General features: G+C 33.5%; 1 protein-coding gene across 3 annotated transcripts in view; it reads left to right on the top strand.

The window, feature by feature from the left end:
- The window catches only part of LOC105216426 (uncharacterized), a 118,281-nt gene that overhangs the window by 35,802 nt on the left and 68,789 nt on the right, over window positions 1-13,690 (top strand). For all 3 annotated transcript variants that reach the window (XM_054232622.1, XM_054232619.1, XM_054232621.1), the window contains one exon: window positions 6,142-6,218. Coding sequence is in view for 1 of the 3 variants with exons in the window: in XM_054232619.1 (XP_054088594.1) it covers window position 6,142 (1 nt within the window). In the remaining 2 variants the exon portion in view is untranslated. The remainder of the gene's footprint in view (window positions 1-6,141; window positions 6,219-13,690) is intronic.

Below are 13,690 nucleotides of genomic sequence, written 5' to 3' on the forward strand. Positions count from 1 at the left end.
GCGTGGCGTCGCCCACTTATGGGTCAAAAACCATATCTCAAGAACTACTGGACAGATTTCAATGAAATTCCGTATATAACACTTTCTTGACACCCTGATGACACGGGTGGAATATGGGCGAAGTCGGTTCACAACTACGTCTACTTCCCATATAACTCAATTTTGAATTCTTCGGATGCGTTCACTTTATAATATATACATTAAGAACCAATGAAGATATCGGAATAAAACTTTACACAAATACTGTATTTGAGCTGTGACATCACTTGTGAAAAAATTGTCAAAATCGGACCATGACTTTTCAAGGCCCCTGATATCGAAGAATAATTTTTCACCGAAAATGTAGGTAAATCGCGCAGATATTTTAATGGAATTCATTCCCTCTCAATTTTTTTCTTATCACATTTTGTCTATGTACCTGAAATGGTAAAAATCGGGTCATAACTTCCCCCAGATCCCATATACCTAATTATAAGTAATATTAAATTAAGGGAGCGTATAGTCTTCGATACATTGTATCTTGGTCGTGAAAACGAGTGAAATCGGTTTAGGAATTACCTCAGTCCCCATATACTATTTATGATGATTTTCGTTATTCTATTGAACTTTATGCCGAATATATGGGTCGAATTGTGTTGTCTTTATAAAATTACATCAATAAATTGCGAGAGTATAAAATGTTCGGTTACACCCGAACTTAGCCCTTCCTTACTTGTTTTAAATATATATAAATTATTCATATATATGAATAGTTTTTTAATTATTATTACAATAAAAGCCATTATATTATTAGCCATCTTGTACATAAGATATTTCATTCTCAAAAGCATTTGAAAAATGCTGTCAACTAATATCAAATTCTCGTCTGAATGGATAATGTTCCTGCAATATATACGCACCTACATATAAATGTAAGTTATATACCTACATATGTATATAAAGGGTGATTTTTTAAGAGCTTGATAACTTTTTAAAAAAAAAAAACGCATAAAATTTGCAAAATCTCATCGGTTCTTTATTTGAAACGTTAGATTGGTTCATGACATTTACTTTTTGAAGATAATTTCATTTAAATGTTGACCGCGGCTGCGTCTTAGGTGGTCCATTCGGAAAGTCCAATTTTGGGCAACTTTTTCGAGCATTTCGGCCGGAATAGCCCGAATTTCTTCGGAAATGTTGTCTTCCAAAGCTGGAATAGTTGCTGGCTTATTTCTGTAGACTTTAGACTTGACGTAGCCCCACAAAAAATAGTCTAAAGGCGTTAAATCGCATGATCTTGGTGGCCAACTTACGGGTCCATTTCTTGAGATGAATTGTTCTCCGAAGTTTTCCCTCAAAATGGCCATAGAATCGCGAGCTGTGTGGCATGTAGCGCCATCTTGTTGAAACCACATGTCAACCAAGTTCAGTTCTTCCATTTTTGGCAACAAAAAGTTTGTTAGCATCGAACGATAGCGATCGCCATTCACCGTAACGTTGCGTCCAACAGCATCTTTGAAAAAATACGGTCCAATGATTCCACCAGCGTACAAACCACACCAAACAGTGCATTTTTCGGGATGCATGGGCAGTTCTTGAACGGCTTCTGGTTGCTCTTCACCCCAAATGCGGCAATTTTGCTTATTTACGTAGCCATTCAACCAGAAATGAGCCTCATCGCTGAACAAAATTTGTCGATAAAAAAGCGGAACACCGAACACTGATTTTGGTAATAAAATTCAATGATTTGCAAGCGTTGCTCGTTAGTAAGTCTATTCATGATGAAATGTCAAAGCATACTGAGCATCTTTCTCTTTGACACCATGTCTGAAATCCCACGTGATCTGTCAAATACTAATGCATGAAAATCCTAACCTCAAAAAAATCACCCGTTATGTATGTTATGTAATGTCATATGTCATGCTCCTAAGCATACACATCTTACTTTGACATTGAAATACTTATGTTTGTGTATGCTAACTTAAGTGCTGTTTCATAAATTCTTTTTAGACCCGTCACAGGTGTATTATGAGTTTTCATTTATAATATTCTTGATTTACTTTCAACCTCTTCGTCCACTTCACTTCACTCCACTTCCCGTTACTTGTGTATTAATGTTTTAATAAATTAAATATGCGTAAACAGCTTGCATTTGCAGATGAGTGTGTTTGTTCTTACATACGCATATATCTTATCTTTGGAGTTTGCTTTCGTGTAATATTCTTAAGTAAGCGCTTCTAGCGTATCACAGTTAATTCGGGAGGTAATGACAATTTTGAGCTGGAAATGTGAGGAAAATGAAATTGCTTTGGGTGCATATAAACTAATGAAATTATAAATGCTACTCAAGTGCATTATTCTATCAAAACGCATAGAAATAAGTTTTAACAAAATATATACTATATACTAAAAGGGTAACTGGAAAAATCACATGTGTAAAATTTAATTTTCATAAGTTCGATTCTCCATGCATGCGACTTTACAAATTTCAAATCAACTGCATAAATTTTAAATTTGTTTTTCGCTCAATAATATTTTTGAGCACACACACTTCATCACATGCCGCACTCTTGCCTTGGCACACGGTATTCTTACCCAACAACCAGCGCACAAGTTCGCTTGATTCCTTCTATGCTCAGCCAAATTTTTGTTCAAATTCGTTGAAATGTTCGTTCAAAAGTGTTTTTCCAAGTCATCATTTCAACACATTGTCAGCACAACAGTCAGTAAAAGTCAGTGCCATACGCTGAATGTCTGGCTGTGTGACTCACTCTCTTCCTTAGATTGCTTGTGTTGTGGCATTTTCAGAGAATTTCTTATACCAAATTCGGCTGTTTTGCATATAAATTACACTTTTACTTCGGCAGAATTTTCCTTTTTATACCGTTATGAAGTAAGCAGTTCTTGGAAGTGGGTAAAAATATGTGTAACTAAATATATTGAGTGCACTTGCTGAATTCTGCTCACACACAGTGCTACAGCCAAGTTTTTTAAATTTGCTAGCGGTTTTCGGTATTTCAAGTAACTTTCTGTATAGTTAAAATAATATTGAAAATGCATACACTTCCATTATACTCCCTTAACTCGAACTTCTATAACTTTAACTCTTGAATTGACAATAGAAATTTCATCCACCTTACCTTTCGTAACTCGGTAATCTCTTAAACTCGAAGTTTTTTTGTGGATTATGGTGATTCGCGTTAGGAAATTGTTTAATTTAATTATTTCAATTATATTTTGATTCTTTTTTTAAACAATATTAATCAAGAAGCAATTTATTACATATAGTATATCCAGCATAGAATAATTTCGTTAAATATTTTTCGCCAGAAAAATGGTCTGTGGATATCAACAATGAAAATGTTGCCTACTATTGTGAAGTCTCGGGCGAAGGTTACCCTTCGAAACATCTGATGGACTTTAAAAACATTTACATTAGTGAAATCCTCTGCGACTTGTTGAAAGCCCATTGAATGGCACTCCTACACCCTCATGTGGTAGAAAAACCCTATAAGAGGAAGAAATTACAACTCAGTCGATTTACTGTCGATTAAAAAAATTTGTTAGTTTAGTTACTTGAAGCAGTTGCTGTAATGGTCGGTTTTGAACTTAAATATGGTATGCTATATATGAAATCTTTATTTCGTAGAATAAACTCAGAAAAAAATAGTTAAACACTTATACCTCAGAAATGGTTTCCTGGTCCAAATCTAGTGATTTACTTTGGAGCTACCGATAATGTTTGTTACTGTTTTAGAGACCAACGAAGTATATTTCAAATTTCTTTAATGAACTCTCCTTACTGATATATAACACTGTACAACACTCGACTGGGTATTGAACCAAATTAATTGTTTCCTTAAGTTAAAAAAATTCGATTTACGAAGTTGGCCTCCAAAATCGAAGTTTAATAACTATATCCCGTAATTAATAACACTTATTTTAAAAAAGCCTTTTTTTGAACTTCGAAAACAAATATTTCCAAAATCGGAGAATTCTCTATTTTTTGCTAAAGTCTCAAGCTAACGTAAAATATTAGTTTGGTCCAATACACAGGAAAAAGTGAATTTTGCCATATAGTGTAATATATCACAACCACAACAAAAGGCGACTGTATAGAACTAAAATAAAAATTAAAAGCTTGATTATTGCCTAGTGACACAAAAAAACAAAACCAACGATTTTCGTCTTCCGAAAAAATGTCAAAAATCCTCGATTATTTATATTTTTGGAACATCTAAAAATATTAATTTATGGAATAGTCATAGTATAGTGTTATCTTACTTCAAATAAATTGAATGTCTAATTTTATGTTTCTAAAGCGAGGCGATATAAAATGTATAGCTACTAACTGAGTAGGAATGACTCCCAATGACTGGGTTAGTCTGTTATGCCTTTTTCCAAGGCGAAAAACATAAATAAGTTCTGCCATGTTGAAGTAATAGTAAAAATTACGTTATAGTACCTCCAGTTAAACCACTGCGTATTTGCTATTAATTCCTTTGAGTTTTTTTTTATTATTTCATATATGTATAAGAGATCCTTGATTATTTTGACTGTTAAATCTTGATTTTAAGGGTTTTCTTCGAATGATATGCATTTCATCGAGTATAAGATTTTTCAATTTATCGAGAAACAGTTATGGATGCAAACGATGTATCGATGTTTTTGAAACATCGATGTTTTCGACAAAAAGCATCGATGTTAGTCATTGATGTCTCGAGTCTAAAAACATCGATGCATCGATGTCACTTTCAACGATGTTTTATGTCGATGTTTTATATAAAAATTTGACTTCACACCTTCACACTTTTTCGGGTATTAACTCGAAACCTTCTATTTGAATACGCTTTATTACATTGAAATTCGACTTTTGTAAAATACGGAGAATTCGTTAAGAGAATGTGCGCTTGGGCAATACTGCGGTTACTTTTTTGATTTATTTAAACAATTTAATTCTGGCGTAGGCTACTGCGTTAGATCAGAGATTCAAATTACTGCACTTTAAAGATGTTATGGCTAAAATAAATACTATTTTTTTGTTTCATAACAGTTTCAAAGAATCGTGCTGATACAAAGGAATCTTCGGATGAGTGTGAAACAGAATACTCGTTTGATATTTGGAACCAGAATAAACATTTGGTCCACCAAAAGGTGAAATGTTAGCTGTCAAGTTTTTCTACAATTACAGGAGCGAAAGGTTGAAGATAAAGTGTATCTCGGCTGTTACCCCTACCAATCAGAAGCCAATAGAGTTTGGGTTGACATGAATACTGTGTTTCCGGAGTTGTATAAATAGGCTTATCAATATTTACACATTGTTGCCACTTCAGTGCCGAGTAAACGACCGTTTTCTAAACCCAGGGCAACTATCGCGCAGAAGTAAAATCGAAAAGAAATGACATTGAAAAAACTTTCCATGTCGTTGTTTTGAAATTCTGTTATTTATTGAGAAAAAACTTTAACAGTCATATAATGCTAAGTGAAATAAAATGTATCAACTTAAGACGTACTACATTTCATTTATTTATGCTTCTGCTTCTGAATCCCTTAGCTTTTTACACTAAATTTAAAATAAGTTTAAAAATACATCGATGTTTCGATGTATCGATGTTTTAATGGCCGATGTTTTTGATTTCGATGGGTTTTGTAGAAACATCGATACATCGAACCATCGATGTTTCATTTCACGATGTTTGCATCCCTAGAAACAGTAGATTTATTTAGAATAAAATATGATACTTATTATAAAGGTAGGGCATATTTTTTAACATATCTATATAAGAGCTGAAATAAAGCCTTTCATTAATAATCTCAATTTCACTCACAGAGCATCCAAAGCATTAGTTTAGTTATCCCTCCAGCCCTATAAATTATCATACAATTTTTACATGGCATATTTTTTCATAAATTAGAATAGTTGATTATACAAAAAGTTTAAAACTTGAAAGGGTGTCGGTTTAGGTTCATCCTCTATTGTATATTTACTTATCGACTACTTTTAAATGCCACAGGCTAATCTGCAGCTGACACAATCTAAAGCATTGTTGCGAGAAAACTAAAGTTAATTAAGCACAAAACTAAAACTAATTAATGAGTGAATCAAATAATAGTTCACATTTAACGAGCAACAAATAAAAAATTTGAATTGTCTCTTTTCAGATTTGCTTGAATTGACACGTGTGCCGCTAATACTCCACGCTTTGACCTTCAAAAGGTGGATCGCCCTTTATGCTCAAGTAAGTCAAATGCGTTTTTGTGTGAAATAAAAATTGTGCACTCTCACCACTTTTATTGACTGACCTTCGTTGTAAGCTTGTCACAATATTTCATGGAATAAAGGAGTCAAATGCCAATGGCAATTTTACTGCTTTGATTTGTTTATTTTTTTAGAAAATAAAAAAAAATTCTATGGGCACATTACACGCCATAAGTATGTATATTACATATGTATTTGCGTTTTTACATTTGCAAATTTATTCAATATCCAACAAATGTTGAGCTAATATACTGTTATACAAATACTTACTTGCATTTGTATGTGGTGTGTGTGTGTGTGTAAAATCAAAAAGCGTATGATTTGCATAATTTGTGATGTGGAATGAATTTCCGTTAACAATACTTTTGTGAATATCTGTAGTATGTGATTCATACCACAACTTAGCACATTGTGCTGCAGTTTAATTTTTTAGACGTCTAGGTGTGAGTACCAAATGTAGCTTGTAGTGTAGCATTAAATTAGTTAGGAAAATACTAGTTGTTTGAGTAATTCCTGGATCGTTTTCAAAAGCCAATCCGAGACTACACGCTCACTTCATTGTGTGGTACTGAGGTATTCATATCGTGAATAAATAGCCTTGCTATAGTCCGAAATCGGTTTTTAGACGGGAAATGTCACACTAGAAATTAAATATTTTTGCAAAGTTTTGTTTCGATATCTTCACTTGTGTTTAATTTGTATATTGTAAAGTGAAGCGATTTTCCCTATTTGAGTAGTTCCAGACAAATAGCTTTTGTCCATTTTATAATCCAAAAATTAGGGGTTTCTGGTGTTTTTCGTTAGTGAGTTAACGCCCTTTTAGTAGTTTTCAACATAATATTTGTACGGTAGGTGGGCGTGGATCTTTTAATGAAAGCTTCTTCAGAAGGTTTGGATGCTATAGCTTTAGTTGTTTACGGGATGTACAAAAAACTCAGGCTACTCAAAATAGTAGCCACGCCCATTTACTTAAAAAAATGCATCCAAATATGATTCCTCCTAGTGTTATACTCTATATTACATTTTACTCTCTGTACAACATGTTGCGAGAGTATAAAAAATACCATTTGCTGGCATGGAAAAAGTAACTGGACGGCTGACTAATCCCACTTGTGGTTCACATGGTACTAGTGGAAAAAATATTGTATAACAAATCGTTAAGACCTCCTGGTTTTTATTTACATATTCAGCGTAAACGTATTCCGCTTAGTAGCGTATTTAAGTGGAAATGTAGAATTGCTTTGCATGCAGACAAAATGGTTATGGAGTCTATAGTGATATACTAAGTCACTATGTTACGCTGTGTCAAGGGAAATGCTTGAATTTGCAAACAACGCATAAATACTCTCTACACTTGTATATACATAGTTAGTATATATAAATACATATAAATATATGCAAATGTGTACAATAAATATTGATGTTTAGCTTGAGAATACACCATTCAGCATGTGGGAGTGAGAAAAGGGTTACATTGTCATTTAGCGACATGCACTTCTGTTGTTTTGAGTTAATATATACACTCATGGATAAAATAAAAATATATGAGACATATATATACAAGTATGAATAACATTATAATATTACGCCCAAAAAAGGTGGCAACATGCCAAAAAATAACTGGGAGAACCCATCGATTCGCTGTTTTTAGACAAACTCAGCGCTGATTATGTCATTTTAGTGCACTCATATAATTTGTATACATTTGTTTGCACGACAGGGTTAAAGCTTGCTGGAAAATTTACTTTTAAAATTGATGACAAGGGTTTCAGTTTTATTATATTTTATTTTATTAACATATATTTATTTAAATACGATATGAGAAAGTACAGACAACATTTATTTGAAATAGGTGGATATATAGAAACTGGCTAGTTACTCCCTAAAGTCACAAGAGCCTAATAAAATACATGAATCCATTAATAAATTATTTATCTGACTAAGGAAACCTTTTAATAAGGGGCATGATTTTTTTTTTGCAAAATTTTTTTATTGAAAGTGAGTATAGACCTCTAACATTCCTATTGCCAAATTTAGAAGAGCTTTAACATTATTTATAAATCATAATATCTTTTACTGAAAAAACCAACTATTGAAAAAATCTGTCTTTGATTTTAATTTTTTTTATTGTAGCTCAGAATATGTTTATAAAATATTACATATTATTTCAGAATAAGCTTTATTTAAGGTTGAGGAATCTTTAAAAGAAAAACATCTTCTGTTGCATGTTCGGAGTAGGTACATCTGATCGAGGAGCTTCTTTCCATAGTCTTAATATTATATTATTTTCGTTATTACTTTGATACAAATATGCAATCCTCTACTGCACTCAGCAGGGCATACAATCTATAAGCCATTTGAGTGACGGTATTTGTTCTGCGGATTCGCGATCATTTTGAAGCCTTCGGAAAGGAAATGGTTTGAGATGTTCATACTTTAAACACTAGTTGTTATCATTACCAAAAATAGTCTAAATATGGGGTCTAATGGCAAATATAATTCATTCTTTAAATCTATTCAGTTAACCATTAAAACCGTTTTGATTATTAATTTAGCTACAGCTGTTTGGAGACAATTCTAAGCTTATCGAAATTGATTTTATGTAACCGTAAAATGCACAATCCTCAGTAAGCAGTCCTCCCAGAACACAAAGTCCTCATCTTTATAATTTAAGAACTTGCTATATACCTGTTTGATTTTTATACCGCTAGCCATTGATTCCTATGTAATCTTTTGTTCTATTAACAGAATCTACTCTGGATCTTAACATACATATCTAGTTTTCCTGTCCCTTTAAAAGTTTTGTTTAATTTGTAAGGCAAAGTTGAGATTGATTTCAAATATTCCAAAAATTTGGAATATTTAGGTATTCAAATATACATATTTAAACAGAATTTAGTGAAATTTTTATTTAAAAGATGCTCGTGCCGTGGACAGCATAACTCCTTAGTGGTTCATCCAAAATAAAAAAAAAAAAAAAAAAAAATATTTCTTAAGTACATTATAAATCTAGTTAATGAACAAAGAAAATTAAATATTGAATTTTTGATATAAATTTCGCAATGCATTGGTTCGAAAAAAATTAATTATAATAAAAAATCCCATTCAATGACTAAATAATGATATTTCAAAGATGAAATTTGAACAAAATCGCTTCACAACTTTTCGAGAAATCGTGGCCACCGACTTAAAACATTGTGTTTTGGAATAAACGGGTTTAAAGTTTTAATTGAAACTGAAGTAGCCTGATAGGCGGATCTTACAAATGATCTATCTCTTCGAATCTTACTCGAATCGATTTGAAATTTTAGGAGATTACATATTGTACTATTTAATAAGATAATATTTTTATACTCTCGCAACAAAAGTTGCTAAGAGAGTATTATAGTTTTGTCCACATAACGGTTGTTTGTAAGTCCTAAAACTAAGCAAGTAAGGAAGGGCTAAGTTCGGGTGTAACCGAACATTTTATACTCTCGCAATTTATTTATTTAATTTTATTAATATTATATAATACACAATTTGACCCACATATTCGTCATATATATTGTATAAAGTCCATTGAAAGTTGGAAACCATAATATCAGGTTAGAAGCACCGAGGACCTCGTGTTCGATATATGGGGCCTTAAAAACCTATGGTCCGATTTTGGCGATTTTTAGAATAGGGCTGCCACACTATTAACATAGTATTTGTGCAAAGTTCTGCACCGATATCTTCACTAGTACTTACTTTATATATTGTGAAGTAAACGATTCAGATCGTCTTCAAAGTTCTGGTATATAGGAAGTAGGCGTGGTTGTAAAGCGAATTGGCCTATTTTCACAACATATCATTGGGATGTAAGGAAATTATTACAAACCAAGTTTCATTGAAATCGGTCGAGTAGTTCCTGAGATATGATTTTTGACCCATAAGTGGGCGAAGCCACGCCCATTTTCCATTTTGTAAAAAAATCTGAGTGCAGCTTTCATCTGCCATTCCTTATGTGCAATTTAGTGTTTCTGGCGTTTTTCGTTAATGAGTTAACTCACTTTTAGTCATTTTCAACCTAACCTTTGTATTGGAGGTGGGCGTGATTATTATCCTATAATATATATAAGGAAAAGGCTAAAAGAAACGACTGCAGAAAGTTTGGTTTATATAGCTTTATTGGTTTGCAAGATATATACAAAAAACCTATTTGGAGGCGGGGTCACGCCCACTTTTCCAAAAAAATTATATTCAAATGTGCCCCTCCCTAATGCGATCCTATGTTCCAAATTTTATTTTCATAACTTTATTTATGGCTTAGTTATAGCTCTTTATGTGTTTTTGATTATCGCCATTTTGTGGGCGTGGCAGTGGTCCGATTCCGCCCATCTTCGAACTTAACCTTCTTTTGGTGCCAAGGAACACGTTTTACAAGTTTCATTAAGATATCTCAATTTTTACTCAAGTTACAGCTTGCACGGACGGACAGACGGACGGACGGACAGACAAACATCCGGATTTGAACTTTACTCGTCACTCTGATCACTTTGGTATATATAACCCTATATCTAACTCGTTTAGTTTTGGGTGTTACAAACAACCGTTATGTGAACAAAACTATAATACTCTCTTTAGCAACATTTGTTGCGAGAGTATAAGTATAATTTTTAAATTTCATATGATTATTATACTCTCGCAACAAATTTGTTAGAGAGTATTATAGTTTTGTTCACATAACGGCTGTTTGTAACACCCAAAACTAAACGAGTTAGATATAGGGTTATATATACCAAAGTGATCAGGGTGACGAGTAAAGTTCAAATCCGAATGTCTGTCTGTCCGTCCGTGCAAGCTATAACTTGAGTACAAATTGAGATATCTTAATGAAACTTGTAACACGTGTTCCTTGGCACCAAAAGAAGGTTAAGTTCGAAGATGGGCGGAATCGGACCACTGCCACGCCCACAAAATGGCGAAAACCGAAAACTCTTAAAGTGCCATGACTAAGCTATAATAAATTTGGTATGAAGGATCGCACTAGGAAAGGGCATGTGTGGATGTAATTTTTTTGAGGAAGTGGGCGTGGCCCCGCCCCTACTAAGTTTTTTGTACATACCTCGCAAACTACTAAAGCTATATCAAGGAAACTTTCTGGAGTCATTTACTTTAGGTACTACCTTATACAGTCCAAAAATGGAGAAAATCGGATTATAACCACGCCTACCTCCCATACAAAGGTTAGGTTGAAAATGACTAAAAGTGCGTTAACTCACTAACGAGAAACGTCAGCAACACCAAATTTTACATAAGAAATGGCAGAAGGAAGCTGCACTGAGATTTTTTTTACAAAATGGAAAATGGGCGTGGCTTCGCCTACTTATGGGTCAAAAACCATATCTCAAGAACTAGCCTTTCCTTACTTGTTAATTTTTAAACTCATCTAACTTCTTAACGGGAAATCTATTTTCATTTTCTATTCATTTATTTATGATATGCTATATTGATATACCAGAACATGAGTGTTAATAAGCGTAATCTCACGATAGCCCATAAAGCTTCGAACAGCAACTATTTAATTACCTTCAACTAAATGCCTTACTATTTGAATTTGAATTAAATGCCATTGGTAATTTAAATACTTTGCAGTTAAAGGAGTTTGACATTATGTTGCGCTAATCCCTTTAGAAATGTGTACAGCGCTTAAGTACTTATCCATGTACTTAAATTTACATATGCATATGTAAGCGATTGCTAAACGAACTTTCCAATAGAGAAAGTTTCGTGTGTGAGCATGCTGGGCGTACCAATTTTCAAACTTTTAACGAAAACCGAAAAATAGTTACTCAATTAATATTAAATAAACATTAGCAGTCTGAGCACACACACACACACATACGCTTATAACGGTATATGTACACTTACATGTACAAATATTCATAAACATTGCGGTAAAAAGCTTAATTTCGGCTAGTGAGCTTATGCGCAAAAGTTTGAACTTGTAAAACAGTGGTTACAGCGGCAAGTGCTTGCATATATTTGAGTGTGTGTGTATGTGTGTCTTTATATATGTATATGTATTCGGATGTGTGTTTCATTGAAAACTATTTTCAAAAAGGTCTAATTAGCCAGTTTACGTCAATCCTTTGCCAGTGCTCTCGCTAAGTGCAAGTGCATTAAAGGCCAAATCCTAAAGAATTACCACAGCACGCTCTGGCTTTCATTTTGTTTTACGGTTATGCTTTCATTTTTTTTTGGGCGGCTTTAAAAATGCTTAACACACTGACTGACAGCTTGACTGGCATGTGTGTATTAAACGCGCATTAATATGAACGCTTTGCAAGTGTGTGTATGTATGTGTATGTGAGTGTGTGCGAGACAGGCATGTTTTGTCTTTTTCTTTTATGCTTTTTATTCTTTTATTGTGCTTGCTTCGCTTTTCATTTTGATTACCTTGTAGTCTTTACATCCGTCACTGACATCCGCTCGGCAGGCATGCTTGTAAATTCTTACATACGCACACACATGATTATGGTAGCCGGTAGTTAGCTTAGCTTAAATCACATAAAATTATACACCTGTATATTGAATATATGTACATACACACAATCGCTGCTGGTTATCCAAATAAGCAAACGACATGTTGAGGTTAACATACTTTGTATTCAGTTTTACTTGCGCTTTCACTTTCTCTTATTAACCTTCAGACAGGCAATCTCACTTTTTTCCGCATTTCGATGAAATTTTATTTCATCCGATTTTTACACATGAGTTGTCAAAAAGGTTCGTCAGCATATACCGTGCGCCTGCCAGTCAGCCCTTTCTTCTACTTTCCGTTTTTTTCTTTCTGTTCAATAGAACTCGCTGAGTTGCCGTTTTAAATTTTCAACAAATCCCTCAAATGGTTTGGGTGAGAAAATGCTTTGATAAATATACCAACGAAGGTAGTGGAGAACATTACACGCTTCGTTACAGAGATAGTCATTTAATATAACAAAGTGGAGGATATATAAATATATATTGATGTATATATATTACACACACATTGTGGCAACACTTCTGGGTATGACTTTGTGTTGTATTTTATAGATTTTTCGCATATCTGTGTAAAAGCATGCTTGAAAGTCAATGTTGTGTGAATAAATAAGGCAAGTTCTTGAAATTTCCAGCAACAAAGTGGAATCACGCATATTTTCCTACACTTACTTAGAGCAATATGCAACCCAGGTGGCAAGCGGGCGTCACAGTTTAGGCATAAAACCCAATTCATATTTTTTGAAAGCTTGCCGTTTAATATATGAGTTGATATTTCATCAGCGCCTCTTTGAATAATACTGATCCTTCACAAGAATAGAAGTCTGTCTCCAAGTGATATCTCAAAACGTATAATTAAATTGTCATTTTGATTTCACGCAGACGCTCAAAGTGTAAGAAAATGCTATTTTACCCGACCCCCTAAAATTTCAAGACGTCCTTATGTTA

The sequence above is a fragment of the Zeugodacus cucurbitae genome, chromosome 5 (assembly GCF_028554725.1).
Source record: "Zeugodacus cucurbitae isolate PBARC_wt_2022May chromosome 5, idZeuCucr1.2, whole genome shotgun sequence".
Taxonomy (NCBI): Eukaryota; Metazoa; Arthropoda; class Insecta; order Diptera; family Tephritidae; genus Zeugodacus; species Zeugodacus cucurbitae.